This window comes from Leiobunum rupestre, chromosome 6, assembly GCF_980474605.1.
Source record: "Leiobunum rupestre chromosome 6, qqLeiRupe1.1.hap1, whole genome shotgun sequence".
Lineage (NCBI taxonomy): Eukaryota > Metazoa > Arthropoda > Arachnida > Opiliones > Sclerosomatidae > Leiobunum > Leiobunum rupestre.
Genome location: NC_143389.1, coordinates 56,962,381 through 56,981,326, shown reverse-complemented (window position 1 = coordinate 56,981,326; position 18,946 = coordinate 56,962,381). Strand labels below are relative to the sequence as shown.

General features: G+C 34.8%; 1 protein-coding gene across 3 annotated transcripts; it reads right to left on the bottom strand.

The window, feature by feature from the left end:
* Positions 1 to 3,013: 3,013 nt before the first annotated feature.
* LOC149942716 (APOBEC1 complementation factor-like) lies at positions 3,014 to 17,751 on the bottom strand. Of its 3 annotated transcripts, none has more exons than XM_090178576.1 (9): positions 17,038 to 17,751; positions 16,189 to 16,254; positions 12,159 to 12,333; positions 11,879 to 12,086; positions 7,662 to 7,785; positions 7,440 to 7,520; positions 6,041 to 6,275; positions 4,363 to 4,503; positions 3,014 to 3,604 (listed from the first exon to the last, which is right to left on the bottom strand). In XM_090178576.1, the coding sequence occupies exons 1-9, from the start codon at positions 17,638 to 17,640 to the stop codon at positions 3,561 to 3,563; spliced, it is 1,677 nt and encodes a 558-aa protein (XP_090034702.1). In that variant the 5' UTR covers positions 17,641 to 17,751; the 3' UTR covers positions 3,014 to 3,560. The 3 variants fall into 3 exon arrangements, with proteins under 3 accessions (XP_090034702.1, XP_090034704.1, XP_090034703.1); XM_090178577.1 differs by having other exon boundaries at positions 3,015 to 3,604; positions 7,662 to 7,782; XM_090178578.1 differs by lacking the exon at positions 7,440 to 7,520.
* Between the last annotated feature and the right edge of the window lie 1,195 nt (positions 17,752 to 18,946).

The window sequence follows — 18,946 nt, the reverse complement described above, 5'->3', positions numbered from 1 at the left end:
TATTGATATTAACAATGTTTAATAGTATCAATAATAATTATTGATATTAACAATGTTTAATAGTATTAATAATAATTATTGATATTAATAATAATTAACGATATTATTGTTTAATAGTATTAATAATTATTATTGATATTAATGATAGTTAACGATATTATTGTTTAATAGTATTAATAATAATTATTGATATTAATGATAATTAACGATATTATTGTTTAATGGTATTAATAATAATTAATTATATTATTAATGTTTAATGGTATTAATAATAATTAATTATATTATTAAGGTTTAATGATATTAATAATAATTAATTATATTATTAATGTTTAATGGTATTAATAATAATTAATTATATTATTAAGGTTTAATGATATTAATAATAATTAATTATATTATTAATGTTTAATGGTATTAATAATAATTAATTATATTATTAAGGTTTAATGATATTAATAATAATTAATTATATTATTAATGTTTAATGGTATTAATAATAATTAATTATATTAGTAATGTTTAAATTAATAATAATTAATGATCTAAAAATAAATTAATGTGTAATCACTGTTATGTATATGTGAGCAGTGTTTGAGAAATCAAATTAAATGTATATGAGATCTTTAGAAAAGACATGTTTATGTTATCTTTACAAAACCATGTTTATGTTATCTTTATAAAACCATGTTTATGTTATTTTTTACAAAACCATGTTTATAACAGTTTATAATATCTTTACCAAACCATGTTTATGTTATCTTTACCAAACTATGTTTATGTTATCTTTACCAAACCATGTTTATGTTATCTTTACCAAACCATGCTTATGTGACAGTTGACAAAGGGACGATAATGTGCGCAAGCGGTAAGACCCATTAAAACAACCACTTCGAAATACTCATTAGGGCATTTTTTTTACCGCTAGGTGGCGAGTGGAACGACTATTTTTATCCTCTTCTATTAATTTGGTTTATACTTACACCCACTAGGCTTCATAAATCCAACCAATTATAGATCTACCGTCTACGCATAAATTAACTGCATATTTTTAAATTCAACAGCAGGGCTCCCAGCGATTTTTTTTAAATATTATAGCAAGAATGTATTTATTTCTACTCGGGGAGAATGAATATGTCGAGACTATCGACTGACACGTTGAGCCCCTAACGCCGTCACGCTATGGGGGGGGGGGGGGAAGAAGCGGTCTTATTTTTTGCGTCCTCGCAGCAGCGTTAATCGCGTCGAAAAACGTAATTTTTAAGAACCAATGAGATTGCAGTATTATTTGATTTTATTAAAGCGGAGGAGCATATTATAGGAATTAAAAGACATTTCCTAGAAAATATAGGAATTTATACGAACCATTTTGGAAAAACAGAAATTATAGGAGTATATTGAAATTATAGGAATTTATAGGAACTCTGTGTTTTCGGAAACACCGGACCTAAGCCAGAGCTATTAGCTCTATTTAGAAGACAAATTTTTCCCAAACGTTAAGGCTGTTTTCTAATACATTATTTTTAAAATTATAGTAATTTCTGGATATAGCTATAGAAAAACTAGAAAATTTCGAAAAAATAGGAATTTATAGGAACAATTTTGAGAAAATAGGAAATTAGAGGAGCATATTGAAATAGTTCTTTTTATAAAGTAAGGTGGCCTTCTTGTTTAAATGTTGCTCTTACGTCACAGTCTCTTGCTTTGACAAGTCTACGAGCGCGCGCTACAGTCGCGATAAATTAGCTTTTTCTAGCGCGCGCGCAAATAGCTCGTGCGAAGAATATACTAATAAAGCTGGGTCGTGTGACGTAAGAGCAACATTTTAACAAGTTGGGCAAGACCACTTTTTATTTTATAAAATCAACTATTATAGGAACTCTGGGAGCCCTGCTACAGTAATAAGCGAGTTTCAATAATATCTAACACAGGCGAAAAAGCAGACTAGGATGGCACTGCTTGACCTGGGTAACCTATGACGTCAGCTTAGGCTTCCCTTTGTTGTGACAAGTACCACCCTAATAGTTACGTTTAAAGCCGATTAATAGGGGTGCTTTATTGAAAGTCTTGAAAAAGAAATGATACGCGCAGTTGCAATTCAATAATAATGCTTTTATTTAATATTCATATACATTTGGGTTACATTTTTGTTTTAGGAATGAAATTGATATTAAAGAGTTTTAATAGAAAATACCAAGTCAAACTCAAAATAAATACTAATATTTAATTCAAAGGGATTAAATGATGACTAATTAAGCACTTATATTTACCAACTTTTTACAACATTTTGATATCGTAAATGTTTTCCGTTTATCGCGTGAAATTAGCTTAAGTGATAAAATATATTTAGAAAATTTCTTGCAAATTTCTTTAAGTGGATAACTTAAGAGGATTTTAACCATATTTAAGGAAATTATATGTATTAGATAAATTTTTAGAGGTATTTAAATTATTTTACATTTTTGGGAAAATTGAAGTGGTATTTAAATAAATTTACCTTCTTAAGATTTTTTTTGCAGTACTTAAATTAGTTAAGATTTTTGGGATTTTTTTCCCGAATTTCAATAAATTTACCTTTTATAAAAAAATTAATTTAGTTTACCGTTTAAGGAAATTTTTCCATAGTATTTAAATTACATTTTAGTTAAATTTTAACGGTATTTAAATTACTTGACATTTTTGGGAAAATTGAAGTGGTATTTAAATAAATTTACCTTCTTAAGATTTTTTTGGCAGTATTTAACTTAGTTTAGATTTTTGGGATTTTTTTCCCGAATTTCAATAAATTTACCTTTTTATAAAAAAAAATTAATTTAGTTGACCGTTTAAGGAAATTTTTCAATAGTATTTAAATTACATTTTAGTTAAATTTTTCAATAGTATTTAAATTACATTTTAGTTAAATTTTTCAATAGTATTTAAATTACATTTTAGTTAAATTTTTCAATAGTATTTAAATTACTTGACATTTTAGTTAAATTTTTCAATAGTATTTAAATTACTTGACATTTTAGTTAAATTTTAGCGGTATTTAAATTACTTTACATTTAAGGAAATTTTTTACCAATTTTTGAGAAATTCCTTCTCTTTTAAATTTAAAAATAAATTTGAGTACTTTTAAATACAATCTAAAATGTACAACGTTTTTTTAAATTAATTGAGCTTCGTAAAAAACAGTTCTTAATTGAAACTGTTTCCCAAGTTTAACACAGTATAGCTTTTCTTCGGGTCTGTTCGCTAAATCTTTTAGCATTTAAAATAACAATAAACACAAAACCTTGCTACAAGGTAAAAATAACGTTTAAATATATAGTGCTTTCCTTTTTTTAAAGGATAAATTCTAAAAGTTGGTAAAATATGGAAAGATAAAAAACTTTCGAGCAAATCCCCGGCTAAATTTTTGAGAAAATACCGGTATAAGATAAATTTTAGGATAAGAAGTATATAATGATAAAGATGAAATAGTTCCAAAGAATAAGCAATAAAAACGTTTTTAAAAAAGTTTTTTTTGGTAACAGGGAAATTGAAATTTTCTTCTAGGGATTTTCTGAGTAGTGTCCTTAGTAGAGTCCCGTAGCTAAAGGATCATAAAACTCTGCAAAAGCTTTAAAAAAATAATTTATTAGAATAAAATTTAAAAAAAAAACATTTTCAATAGTCAGAAGTTTACATTAATTGAAAATTATTCCTGTTAAAATTAAAATGTATACAAATATGCAAGAACTAGTATGTTAAATGGTTAAAACCCAGGCTATAGTGGTTCAATGGTTACGAAAGGAAAGGTTATATATGGTTAAATGCGTTAAAAGGATGGCAAAACTAAAAATCTTATAAGTTAAAAACTCAGGCTGGAGTGGTTAAATGATTATGAAAGGAAAGGATATATATATGGTCAAAAGCGTTAAATAGATGGCAAAAACTAAAATTTATATTGGTTAAAAAATAATTTACAAATAAAGTTGGTTCAATGGTTAAAACACAGGCTGCAGTGGTTCAATGGTTACAAAAGGAAAGGTTATATTTGGTTAAAAGTGCGAATAAGATGACAAAAACTAAAATTTATATGGTTAAAAAGTATTCTTGCTATAAAGTAAAAAGCGGCGCGGAAAAAAACAAACGAAAACAAAATGTAAACGGGAAAACGAAACAAAACGGACATACGTAAACCGAGTTGACTAGAAGATGACTTGGCGACATTCTTCCAATAGGAAGAGGTGCAAGTGGCGAAATCCTCGTCTTGCGAGAGGTTCGACGGCGACATGGGCGGGGAGAACAAACGGGTCGACGAGAACAAGCGGTGGAATTTGGGGGGCGGAGCCTGAGCGGATGAGGGCGTGATTAACTCGCGCAATCTGTCGGTACCTGCCGGCGCCGCCAAGTAGCCGATGCGGGTGTTGAAGGCGCCGCTGGCTCCTCCCACGCCGGACGTCGTGGTGGGGGGGCTGTGGATCGCCGCTAACGGGTAGCCGCCCGAACCGCCGCTGGAGATGCCCAAATCCACATCTACGCGCGGGAACAGAAAATATTACACTCTCGTCAAAAATCGAATATTCGATTTTCAATTTAAAAGCGCCAAGCTTAACCAAATATCAGTTTATTTTCATTTTAAATGTTGACGAAGGCCCTAATTTTATTAAAACCTTAAACTAAACAATTGGTGGATCGTAAAATTCATTTTGCGTGTGAAAATACGCCGCCATGTTAGGGTATAAAAGCAGGTAAATTTGCCTGCTATACCTCACAATGTTAAGGTACTGTCACGCATGGTCACGCGCAAAAACGCAATTTTTAAATCAGTCAAATACGTTTAAATCCTACAAAATAGCTAGAATGTATTTCTGTATTTAAGAATATGGGACAATAATATTATCGTAAAAAATATTTTAAAATATACTTAGCTTCAAAGGCTTAACTGATCCGCTATAAAAATCAGGGCCATTTTATTTTCGTATGCATCATACCCGCAGCGCCACTCGGCGGAAGACGCAAAAAGAAATGTCGCCAAAAATAAAATCTAAACAAGTTAGACAAGCCACAATGGGTCTTGAAATCGGGTCCCACATTTAGTATTGCGCTTTATTACCTTTTAATTAGTTTCTACATATACTAATAGGCTTCGTGCGTAGTTAAAATTTTGGTCATAAGTATCGCCGCCTACCGACCCGATTTTTAAATTGAATATATGAGAGCTGTCTGCTCGTTCAAAATTATCTCTGCACACCAGCTAAAAGTTTCAACCAGGGCAGGAAATAAGAAATTAAAGTTATCGGACATTTGTCCAGTGACCCCCTCTCATTTCAAAAATTTTATCGGACATTGTCCAATGATCGCCCCCCCCCCCCTTAATTAATGAGTAAAAACTTATTTAAAGTGAGATAAGGGGTCAATTTTTGGCTCTTGGAAGAGCTCCCCCGGGCCGCCACTGCCTGCCAGGTTTTAGGTTTTATTGTTGCCGTATAATGCTATACACCAGTTTCAAACATGGCGGCTCCAGTGGACCAACCCTCTCTTTAGCACAGACTCAAAGTTACAGAATATACTATCAAGTATCAACTTCAGTAACTCGGTACTTCCTCATATTTTTTGTAAAATAATTGTTAATATTTTTATTTTGTAGAAAAAAACCATTCCCAGTCTATTGAAAAAGTTATCGGACAAATGTCCAATGACCCCCCTAAGATTTTGAAAAGTTATCGGACAATGTCCAGTGTCCTGTGCTTATTTCATGCCCTGGTTTCAACCGAAAAAAATATAAATTCGGAAGTCGTCTGCTATTTCTTCACATAATTAGTTGACTGATATTATAGGGCTCGAAGCCAATAGATGGAAGCACATGCTAGGAGCGTATTTTTTCATTTTCTGAAAGAGCAGACTTGCTTTAAAGTATCGAAAGGGGGTGCTGTGGTCCTAGGGGATGATGAAATTCATTACAAAACCACAGCTGAATAGGTTTTCACCGAAAAAATTGGTTTTTCATAGTCTATACGCTCACACTACTGGGTAAAACTTAAGCCCTTCCTCTTAAACGAATTAAACTTACTATCCAAAGTGACTCCTAGTTGAGTCAAAACGAATTCGGCCGCGTATTGCTTCGCCTCCTCCATGTAATGGCACACTTTTGGCGGGGTGAAGGTGTTGTAATTGGGCGCCAAACCGGGCAATTGAACTTTGTAATTAAACATCTGAACGTTTTCACCGTTCATGGCGTGAACTGCTGTCTGAAGTTGAAAAATCGGTTCACCCCAGTTGTTTTTCTGGCTTAAATCTTGGAGAATCTAGAAGAAAACAAGGCTTAGTTTTGAGTATATTTAGGCCTATTTCATAACAGGGTTGCCACAATATTTAAAGTCACAAATTCCTGAAAATTTTTAGAGATTTTTTCACGACCTTTTTAAGCCAAAATTAAAAAATATTTTAACATCAGAAGTTTCAGAATTGACTTCAGCTTATATTTAAGTATAAAGGTGACAACTAAAAAACATTTACATCGTTTAAAAATTATCAGAACGTTTAACGAACCATGGACCAAGAATCTAAAGGGACTCGCTGTTTAGGCTAATTATAGTTCAATGTGGACAAACTTGGCATCGCTGAAGTCGATGAAGAGAAGCTGGAGCGGTCACGTTCAATTTTGATAAAATGGCGCCGTTGTTGTCGGTTAAAGGGCAACGCAAGCTCTGTGGCAAAATAAAGAAAAAGTAACGTGCTTTTTAACCCCTACACCCCCCCCCCTCAGTACTGACGAGACCACGCAGAGTTTACCGTAAATTTCGCACTTTGCATACATATTCACACAAATGCCAGCTCACTTGCGTTGCCCTTTAAATGATAGGGGTTAGTAAGTTTTGGACCTTTTTTTTTAAATTGGTTCTATAAAACCATTGTGTTAAATTGGTTCTATAAAACCATTGTGTTAAATTGGTTCTATAAAACCATTGTGTTAAATAAAAATAACCAGTAAGCGGCGTATGGCAGAGGTTTTTTAATCAAATTAACAGTAATCCATTTCATTTCTAAACCTAAAGAATTTAATAAACTAAACCTAACCTAACTTTCTCTCACGTATACCGTCTCCTAAGATTCTCGCAATGATCGTTGAACAGAATTCTTGAGGCGCTTTAAAGCGACTGATGTACCTCAAGTAAGCCTTCCGATTTAGGCCACGCATCATGTGTCAAAATATCGGGAACAGTGAGTCCCCTTAAATTATTGGTCCATGAACGAACTCAATAATAGTAGAATTTATCACAGAACTATAGCTAATATTACCATCATACTATTTTACAAATTCTTAAAATTTCCCGACTTTATAGGCCTATTTGAAAATCTTATTTTTTCCTGACCTATGGCAACCCTGTATAATGCAAATTTATTGGCGATAGATAAAAGCTTTTAAAGATGCTATAGTGGGGAATCGGCAAGAGTGATAGAAAATTTACCTGAACGGGAAAACGTGCAGGTTTTAGAGTAAAAGGATTGGTTGGGATTAATTCCATGTTAGGTTGAAGATCCACAAAATGCTAGTTTTGTTTTAAACATTTGCGAGGAAGAAGTGAGAAAATATTAGTTCTTTAATAAAGGAATAATGAATTATATAGAATAGAATATAGTATAAAGTATAGAATTCCAAGTTCAGAATTAAATAATTTCAAATGAAATACCTCGTAGGACTTTCTGAAAACCGTCGTTCTATAATTTTGATAATTTCCTCGGGCACCTCTGAGTCCAGCCGCTCCTCTGCCACGACCTCTAACGTTGGGGGCTCTCGGTAACATTATACCTCTGCTAGAAAGTAAATTAAGACCTTTATTAAAAGAACACATTAAATTATGCCTTGCAGGGAAGTATTCGAGGTTACATGTCTGGTTTTAATGACCTTAGGACACTGATTTTCTGCTCTTCAATGAAATTAAAACGTCAGGACGGCGAGCGTTGACGCAAAAAGATTTAGTAAGCCTAAATTATGTTTTTCACTATATATGGCAAAAATTTCGCGACGACAAGCGTGGACGCAAGCAATAATAGGCCTAAAGCTTTGTACGTTTTGACGCGCTTAAAGAAAATACATTATGACGCGGGCTAGTGGAAATCAAGCATGAGTTTCCACTAGTTTGATAAAGACTGGTCACTCAACTTCAGCACGTACGTTTTTAAGTGCGTATTAAAATTACATTATGACGCCCACTAGTGGAAAATTAGCTCGCTAATAGCAGGTAAAAATACTGAAAATAAGGATCCGCCTCTGGAATTTTCATCTCTTTAAATCATGTATTTTCAGCTTCCGCTGAGCTAACCAACTAAATCATAAATTTCCTGCTATTATATTATTTTTGAAAATCCGAGCAATTTTACTTCCCCGCCTTGTCGTTTTGAAAGCGATTCTAAGCGAACTGACTTCCCGAACCAACACAAAGCGATTATTTTAAATAAGAATGCGCGTTTCAGTTCCTACTTCCTCCCGGGTTTCCGTCTCGCCGTCCGGAAACATTCGTTTCTCCCCTCCTACTTCCAGGAGTGGAATTCCCTTCCAGAACACCTGAAGGACATTCCAAGTCGCGTGCAATTCAGGAAGTACGAGTAACGCTTCCCTGTCTCGACGTGATGGGTTTTTAACCCTTTGTTGAGCAAAAACCGAACTCAAGAACTGTTTACTTATCATTACCATTTTAATTTTTTATATTCTTTAGCCCATTTTTAAGGCTTACGCCGCCAAACTCCGCCGCCGCCGAAACTATTTGGTCGCCGCTCTAAAAATGAGTAACGCCGCCGCTGACAATTTTACATCGGCGTCGGACTCTAATAGGGGATCATAACGAAGAGAAAAGCAAAATGATGTTTGAACTCTTTTCCGATACTGGGGGATGAAATTATCTGAAACTAGGTCTTGAAGTGAGATTACTACTATATAATATTTCAGTGCAGTTTTACTTGTACCAAAAATATTAGAAATGTTTCCCGTAAAATGTATGGTATATCTGTGGAGAAAACCCTTACCAAATTGGCTATTTGGAACAATAGCCCCGCCACATGTTTCCCACTTTTTAGTGACACCTTACCAACGTACTTATTAAGGGGAACCTAATGGTGCAAAATTTATCAGCCGCAAATAATTAATTTTAAAGATATACTAATTTTAAAGATGTACGAACCGAATGGTTAATAAATAATAATAATAATAATAATAATCAGCTAGGCTAATACCCAAGGCACCACCTTAGGCCTAAGTCATCAAGCGACTTTTGAAGCCATTAATTCAGGTGGCCGGGTTACAATGCGTAGGAGGGTGGTGGCAAGCCCTGCATGCCACGAGATCGAGCCAACAGCTCCCTACACTAACTATTACCGTTAAGTTCCGGGCTCGGGGCGTAGAATTCACTCCGCGATGAAGAGAGCGCGCCTTTTTTGCCCTGTCGAAACTCGAAAATCAGCCTTTCTTTATTTGTTGGGAGTGATAATGGCGCCAGACTGTAGGACCACAATATTCGCGAAATATGCTGCTGTAGTAGACGTGGGGTCTAAAGATAAAAATGACGGTGCCCGAAACAAAGATTTTGTTAAAGGATTAAAATGACAGTGGACTACTACACAGATAGGAAAGAAACATTTCACAAAACGGATTCATTTTCCGCTAACCATGTCCGATACCGGATCTTCGCGTAGGTACAATCCTGTACAATGCAGTCCATAGGTGGTTCCTTTTAACTTAACATTACGTATATAATAATCTCCACCACTCTCCCCCTATTCGGCTTTCCGTTGCTATGCAACTCGTTTTGAAATTTTTAATATTTAGGCTTAGTTTCTCTATTCGGTGTTATAGTCGCAAGCCAGATTTCCCGCACGGTACTGACGAGTCCCAAATAGGACGAAACCGGTCTACTGTTGGATTTTCTGGCTATTTTATTTTATTTTATTTTATTTAATTATTCACTCGAAGATCTATTTGGTCCGAGTTTCGCGTTTTCATCCGCTCGAAGACCTATCGGTACGAGCTATTAGTAAGTTTTTAAATTTCTTCAAATTTGTTTAGGGTTTAGCTTTATTATCCCTTTTCATTATGGACTTATCTACTTATTCACCAATTTTTCATCCGGAAGATTCTAAGGCTATTTTTAACAAAAGGTCCTTTTGGTTTTTGTTTATTTTTAAAGGTGTATTATTTGCAAGGATTACAGTAATGCAAAAAGTTTTAACCGAGATTAATTATTTAGAAAGGTATGATAAATATAATTCGCTAGATACTAGGTACGCTTTCACTGGATACGATGTCCATAGGTGGGGTTAATGTATGCACCCAGGAGGGGGGAAAACTACTCGTGTGGGATCGATTCATCTCTCACAAGGAGACATCCCGAAGTGTAACCCACCGATTTTGTTCAAACTCGGGGGATTGGTAGACCTTCATGTATCATGAAAAATCCTTCAGGGAATTTATTCAATGGGCAACCGTTTTGCCATGGCAACAAAAAATGTTTTTGACAACACAAAATATTAAATTTTCCCATTGAAAATAACATGGGATTTTGACCTCAAATTGATCAAAAGTTGATCAGTTTTGATGTTTTTTTGTCAATTTATATCTATTTTTGTAATTTTCGAAATTTTTAAATTTGTTAAAATTTTTCACAGGGGGGGGGGGGGGGCTAGGAATCGTTCAGAATCCCATGTTATTTTCAATGGGAAAATTTAAATTTGTTGTTGTCAAAAACATTTTTCGTTGCCATGGCATCAAAACGGTTGCCCATTGAATAAATTCCCTTTAGGATTTTTCATGATACAAAATCGGTGGGTTACACTTCGGGATGTCTCCTTGTCAGTTGATCTCCCATGTTTTATTCGCACCACTAGGTACTGTCCTCTAGGTCGCGTTATAGATGGCACAGCTTGATTAGCAAGAATGGGGCGCCAATACTTTGATTACGAGTCCGTTTTACTTTTAGTTTACACCTACACAATTCTCGAAATATGTCGTATTTTCCGTGGTAAAAATTTCTACCAAGTAACAATTTTACATTTATCATATCTTTCTAAATAATAAATTGCGGTTAAAACTTATTGCATTACTGTAATCCTTTTGTTTTTTTAATGTGAAACATTATTTTTCGGGAATTAGTACTTAAGGAGATTTAGTTAATGGGGTTTATATATGCACCCATGATGATTATAACAGGGTTGCCACAAAAAATTTCAGATTCAAATTCCCTGACTTATTAAGGCCAAAATTTTTCTTTTATATTTTACTTTAATTTTATCAGAAGTTAATAAAATGATATGAACTTATAGTTCAGTAAAAGGTTATTGCAATGTTGAAAAAATTAGCCAACCATTCAAGGAAATAAATGATAATCGTGGAATTTGTCATAGATCTAGAGTTAAATTGCCTTCAAAAAGTGCCAAGATAAAATTGAATTCCCTGAATTTTTACCAATTCTTAAAATTCGCTTCGTTTTGGTTCGGGACGCAACTCATCCAAGTCGGTTCGCTTAGAAACGCTTTCAAAACGACAAGGCGAGGAAGAAAATTGCTCGTATTTTCCAAAATAATGGGAATAAAATTATAAATTATGTCAAATAATATTACTGTGTGTATCGTAAACATGATTAACTAATAGACTGTTAAACGCGCCTTCACAATCGACCGCCATTACCTTACAGTCTACGGGGAGGGTGATGAAAAAACCGGTTTTGGGGGGATGAAATTTCTGCGGTAGAGGGCTTGCTCGTTGGTTGTCTGTACGATAATGGCGGCGCCCAGTAAACGTTTCAAAAAAGAGTGTATTGTTTTGGGATACATTCGAGTATTTTCAAAATTCTGGTCATAATTTGCTATTACGTTCATTATGATAAAATTAATATTGCGTATTAAAAATGCAACGCACCTCGGAGTCAAAGGTGTGAGAGCGGTAGCGGCTCCAGCATTGGCGTATCCGTAGGTCGGGTTATAGCCGATGACGTCATATCCGGAAGAGCCGGGGTAGAGAACCGGGGTGAGGGCTGTCACGGAGGGCAACTGTCTGGCTGCTTTCTTGACCCTGTCGGCGGGTTTGGCCCACGTGACCTCCAGGGTGGCGTTATCCAGCTCGGTCTCTGGTTGATTTGGGAACAAGATAAAAATTATTCCCGTTTCTCCGTTTTTAAACCCTATTCCATTATAATTACTGTTCAAAGTTTCCAAGGCCTCTTCGGCGTCAGGTCGGGTCCGGTAATGCACGAAGGCGAAATCTCGAAGCTTCTTCACCTTCTCCACTTTCAAAGCGCCGTTCAGCGAAAAAATATCCCGAATCTGTTCCTCGGTGGTACTTAGCATCAGGTTTCGCACGTACAAAATAGTCACCTTATCGTGGGAAACAAAAATATATATTTAGTTATTTTACGAGGTTATGCTCGGTTTTTCTTTTGCAGGGTGACCTCAGAATATTTTAAAATCCTTTAAAGTGAATTATAGGAAATTTATCAGTGAATTATTGGAAATTTATTAGTGAATTATTGGAAATTTATTAGTGAATTATTGGAAATTTATTAGTGAATTATTGGAAATTTATTAGTGAATTATTGGAAATTTATTAGTGAATTATTGGAAATTTATTAGTGAATTATTGGAAATTTATTAGTGAATTATTGGAAATTTATAAGTGAATTAAAGGAAATTTATCAGTGAGTTATTGTAAATTTATCAGTGAATTATAGGAAATTTATCAGTGAATTATAGGAAATTTATCAGTGAATTATAAGAAATTTATCAGTGAATTATTAGAAATTTATCAGTGAATTATAGGAAATTTATCAGTGAATTATTGGAAATTTATTAGTGAATTATTGGAAATTTATTAGTGAATTAAAGGAAATTTATCAGTGAGTTATTGTAAATTTATCAGTGAATTATAGGAAATTTATCAGTGAATTATAGGAAATTTATCAGTGAATTATAAGAAATTTATCAGTGAATTATTAGAAATTTATCAGTGAATTATAGGAAATTTATCAGTGAATTATTGGAAATTTATTAGTGAATTATTGGAAATTTATTAGTGAATTATTGGAAATTTATTAGTGAATTATTGGAAATTTATCAGTGAATTATAGGAAATTTATCAGTGAATTATTGGAAATTTATCAGTGAATTATTGGAAATTTATTAGTGAATTATTGGAAATTTATTAGTGAATTATAGGAAATTTATCAGTGAGTTATTGGAAATTTATCAGTGAATTATAGGAAATTTATCAGTGAATTATAGGAAATATATCAGTGAACTATAGGAAATTTATCAGTGAATTATAGGAAATTTATCAGTGAATTATAGGAAATTTATCAGTGAATTATAGGAAATTTATCAGTGAATTATAGGAAATTTATCAGTGAATTATAGGAAATTTATCAGTGAGTTATAGGAAAATATAGGAAGAAAATTGGTAGAAAAAAGGAAAAAATTAGAGAAAATTTACAATAATGATTTAAAGGGGGTATAACCTTCAAAATAAAGTTGATAACCGAAAAAAATAAATTAAAAGTAGGAAGTATCTTTATTATAAAATTATAAGCAGATGACGAAGCTGACGCTCGCGGCTCACAAAAGATAACTGAACAGGGTAGGAAATAAGGATTTTCTAAAAAAAATAAAGCGTATCAACATAATATAAGCAGACGATAGATATAGTCGGAAACTATCGCCGAACAGTGTTGGAAATAATTACCTTTAAAAACTAGGACGTTTTAAAGACTTCTAAGGTTAAAATATCAACTATTTTAATTTCTTCAGGCTTTTGAGTTAAAATATAGGGTATTTCTTATTTCAGGCATTTTAGTTGGCCAATAGTTTTTTTTATAGAGTAACGTGGCCTTCTTGTTTTAATGTGGCTCTTACTTTTACAAGTCTACGGGCGCGGCGCTACAGTCGCCAGATGAATATAGCTTTTTCTAGCGCGCGTGCGAAGATTATACAAATAAAGCTGTGTCTTGTGACGTAAGTGCAACATTTTAATAAGTTGGGCAACACCACTTTTTATTTTATAAAATCAAATATTGGCGGGGTGAACTAGACTCTAGAAAACCCCCTTTTCAAATCGGCCAGTTCCAAACAAAGAAACGAAATATCTCTGTGAATTTTGCTGGTTTTTCTCAAATCAAAATTCGCGATTGAGTTTCCACCTAGGAGCAACAACACAAGCCCAGCTAGCCTTTAAACACGCTAACGCATGTTGTGTACAAATTTCATTGGACGAGCCTTTACACTGATCGTTTTAAGGGCAAGGGGGAAGACAATTTCCGAATTTTCCCCTTCCGACGGCAGCAGGCGCAAAAGCGTCTAACCAATGAAAAATGTACGCAGGAAAATGCACCACTTTCGACGAGTTGCGTTCTCTTTGTGTGGGGTGCTGTGTTTGTTGCTCCTAGGTTTCCAATGGAATAATATGATTTGTATTTTTATGTTTAAATTTATACTATATAATATAATATATACTATACCAAGTCATTTATTTAATTTTTTTTTAATATGGTCTTAATTCAATTTAGGTAAATAAATTTGGTTTCGACAATATTACTTTTTTAAAACAAAATTAAAATTATCAATTTAATAAAAATGGTAATTATAAATAAATTTTATTAACTTTTCTTCTTAGAGCTTGCAAGCTCCCTCTCAGTCCTCTGTTAAGGGGTTTTCTTCCGAGTACTTAGATTTCCTCTTTCCATATAACCTTGCAGAGGTTTTAAACCAATAATTAGCGTGAAAAATTATTTAAGCCCGTTGAAATGCAGGTAATAGGTTATTAAAAAAAATATCGCGTTGAAGAAAAAGTCGTTAAAATATAAATTCGTCAAGAAAAGCGGTAATTGCTGATTTTATAAAATGTCTTTACGCTTGCCCAACTTGTTGAAATGTTGCCCTGGACTGCCGTGCAAAGCACAAAAGCATTAAAGACCAAATTTTCGATTTACAGATTTTGGTTTTATTTCTCCTTATTTTATACGTTAAATTCAATTTTGAACTAATTTTCGTATTTAAAATTTTTGTTCTTAGAGAAATTTTGTTGCAAAACGCATTATTTTAGGTTTTTGCATTATTTTCAAACCAAAAACGCATTAATGTGTTTATTTTCTTTAAAAGTCAAATCAAAACGCATTTTTTTCGCGTTTTAAGACATGGTTTGAATGATATTTTTGAAATATCGTTTGGCCTGTAAATTGTTTAGTACTAGAATATAATTTGAGTTGAAAAATCCAAGTCTACTATATAAACTTGAAAGAAGTAAGTTGGGGTATCTTAAGGCAAAGAAAGTTTGAATTTCGCGGGTTTTCTCCATATTTTGGTTTTGGTTGTTAATGCTTTTGTGCTTTGCACGGCAGTGGAATAGTTCAGTCAATGCCTAAGAATGAGTTCATAAACTCTTTAGTGGGAGAGAAAACGGATCCGCAGCTGAAGCGGGGAGACAACATTTCAACAAGATGGCCAAGGTTATTTTATAAAAAGAACTATTATTTTGGCTTTCCGCAAAACTTTGCGAAATTCATTTTTCACTCAAAGGAAACAAAACTTTAACTATGTCTGTTGTGTCACTAGGTTCTGGGGCGGGGGAAGCGCTGGAATGATCTTTCCCGTCTGACAAATAGCGCCACCTAGTCTAGAAATGTTGAAGATACAACAAAAAGGGGCCTTTTATTTTGTCTGGAATTGGTAGCCCCCCACCCTGAACAGTAACTGAAAGTAGCGATATTCCCCAAGGCTTAGAAATTGGTTTTTCACGTTTCAGGAAGAGTGGCCTATGAAAGGGGAAAATTCTCGCGAAAATGGTGCTCGTGGTTTTCTTATCGTGGACTATTATCAGCCTAGCTTTTTTTTTTAATTCGTAGCAAAGTCCCCGTGCTGATGTAAAAACAAAAAGATTTTATCTGGCACCTTATCATTTTTTGAAAGCCGTAATAAGAGCAATTTATATGGGAGTTTCTACTTCTCGTACACTATAAGGTTTTCGAAATTTCGCTATACATTTTTGGTGACTTTTTAGGGGGCGGATAACTTTATTGTTAAGCTTTCGCGTTCTCCGAGATTCTTCTAAAAGTTTTTCAATATAAGTGCCAAGTACTTGAGATTATTGGGTACATGTAGTGGCGGTACAATTTATATTATTTTCTACATTGGGAAATATTTAAATCCTCTTTTTTCGGAGAGAAATATATAAAATATGATCACCTTTGACATAGTATCCTCGTCCACTTCTGGTTCCGGTTCCGCCCAATCGACTGCAATCTCGTGACCCTTATATATGGGAGAGGAAGGGGGGAATTACATTGTTAAACAAGTGATATGAGGATCTTTGATGTATTAAGTAGTGAGGTGTAAAAATCGGAGGTAATCACGTGAAGTCACTTAAGAAAATCACTTTCAATCATCGAAAAATTAGAGAAATCATTGGGAATCACGGAATGTTGCTCGCAAATCAGTAATCAGATGCCAAACATTTTTACGAGTGACTACACCCTCGCTTTAGATATGGTTAGACCTATGATCTAAGTTGATATTTAACAAACTGCAAGATATTTAGGGTATGCAATGGCCGACATTTTTTATCTATATGAAAACGCGTTACTATTTGTTTCGATTATTACTACAGGTCTCTTAACTAGAAGTCTCCACAGATTTAAAGGAATTATTGAGTGTTTTCAGTCTCACATGACAGGACGTCATCCATGTTTTTTCGCATAGAGAAAAAAAACCCGCACAAAATGGCGACCATAGCCAAAGCTACGAAGTTAAATTACTCTATAGGATATTTATAAGACTAAAATGATATATTGTAATTTTAGGATTTTATAAGACCATCTCAAAATTGTCGTAAAATATAGAAATTTTTGTATTCCTGGTATCCCCGAAACCAAGGCCAACTTAACAAGGTAAAATAGAGGTGGATCATGGCGGACAAAGGCCCGTTGCAAAAGTCTGCTTTGCTAGAATCGCACATGTTAAATTCTATGGGCTAGCACTTTGGCTAGGGCTTTTGGAAAAGGCCCTAAGTTAGCAAATTAATAAAGTTTCGCTTACCCATAGTTGTACTTTCCCCGGGATCAATTTCCTACGCGCCATGGCCGCTGCTCGGTGATTTTCGTATTCGACGAAAGCGAATCCTCTGTTTTTAGCTTTGTCCACCACACTCGGGTAAAGAATCACGTCGACAACTCCTTCGGTGACTTTCGACATTTCGGTCATAATTTCTTCTTTACCCTTCGTCTTCGGGATTCCTCCGACGAATAAACGGCAGTTATCCACGGATTTGCAAACTCCGACGAATTTCCCTTTCCTAATTTCGTAATTGTCCAAATGTTTAACGGCTCTCTTGGCGTCTTCGGCGTCGATGTACATCACGAACGCAAAACCGCGGTTAGTCCCCGCGAAATCCATCATTAAACGAACTTGGTAGATACGTCCGATTGTCTCGAAAACGGGGACCAGCTCATCTTCGTAGAGATCGCGCGGGATTTTTCCAACGAAAACCTCGCACCCTTTAGCCGGCGGCTCACCTGTGTAATCCGGCGGCGGTCCGTATAATCGTTGGCCATTCTCCTGGATGATGTTATAGCCTGATCTTTCCATTAACGCCAAAAGATTTTCCTCTTTAGATTTGGGTAGGTCTGATAGTTGTGCCATGATTAATTAACGTAAAAGGTTCCGATTGGACGGTGACCTTTCGCGCGGACGCCTGACAAACACCTTCACCGGAACACTAAAACTTCGTTCTAAAAGTTTGACGCTTCGGAGGAGACGCCACGAGGACGAAGCCCAATCGGAGGGGGTGGTTCGTCAAAAATGCGATAGGCGCTATGGAAACCGTTATACGAGGGGGAGGGAGTACGGCTACATCTTTGTTTCGCGTATTTCTAAAGTATGGGCTAGATTAGAGGAATTTTTGCTGTACTCCATTTTGTAGTTCGAGAATGCCATCCTTAAATAAAATATGCAAATTCCGAAACGCTGTCTCTAGATCATACGTAGTCCTAGTGGATTCTACGTGGCCATATATGCATTTCTAGTTTTTCTAACACCACAATTGGCGGGAAAAATTTTCGGTTTATTTCGAACATGAATCTGGCAACATTGCTATCTGTTTTTGGCCTACCATAGCCGTCAGAAGGCCTACTGAGAAGCCTTACTTGACAGCGTTGTTTCTCCATGCCGTGAACATTTGCGGAGCTGAAAAATTATTCTAAGCTAGTCGGCGCGTTTTCGATAGTTATGTGATCTCCTTAATGTGTGTTGCGTTATTATTGCCTTTTACAGGTTTTTATAATTTCTGTACAATGTTGAAAATATATTTTGTTGGAATTTTGTTCAATGGCGAAGGAAGAACTACTCTCCGAAACTTTCATCATGTTTTACAGTAGACTTACCAAATTCAGCGCCAAAATAATTCAACCTACATAATGCGATCGTGCTAAGCGTTAATGCACGTCGCCATGTTGTGCGCTTTTTACCAAGCTAAGAAATTAACACATATCGTAGCGGCTGCGTACCTTATGTCTTATATCATAAGACAGTGGCGTAACTAAGATATCCGTGGCCACCCTGAGAAACTTCGGTGGACCCTTAATCAGTGGAGTGGATATCTAGCCCATAATTTAGGGGTCACCTGAAGCCGGGGCCCTATTTACGCCACTGTCATAAGAAACATAAGTATGAAATTGCCTATTCTACCCGCGCTAATTTTTAATGATAATCTGTTTGGCCAATGACTCTGGCTAAAAACTGACAGATCCCCGCGAAATGTTAGTTTACTTTGAGTCTACCAGGTAACGGTGTACGAAAAATCGCTGCTGCAGCCTTTTCATTCCGGATCAGCGATGCTCTTGAAACGTTTTCAATAGCAAAAATAACGTTTATTTGGTCAAAATAATGATACAATATTGGATCGGAACATAAGAAAACACTCAAAGTTTTTGGATGAATTCATTTTCGA

What these genes read in the sequence shown, in the direction of transcription:
- LOC149942716 (XM_090178576.1), bottom strand. Translation starts at nt 17,640, where the DNA reads ATGGCACAACTATCAGACCTACCCAAATCTAAAGAGGAAAATCTTTTG. An exon ending in CGGGGAAAGTACAACTATGG is followed by an intron (nt 16,255 to 17,037) that starts GTAAGCGAAACT and finishes CCCATATATAAG; the next exon opens with GGTCACGAGATTGCAGTCGA. An exon ending in CTCACACCTTTGACTCCGAG is followed by an intron (nt 7,786 to 11,878) that starts GTGCGTTGCATT and finishes TTTACTTTCTAG; the next exon opens with CAGAGGTATAATGTTACCGA.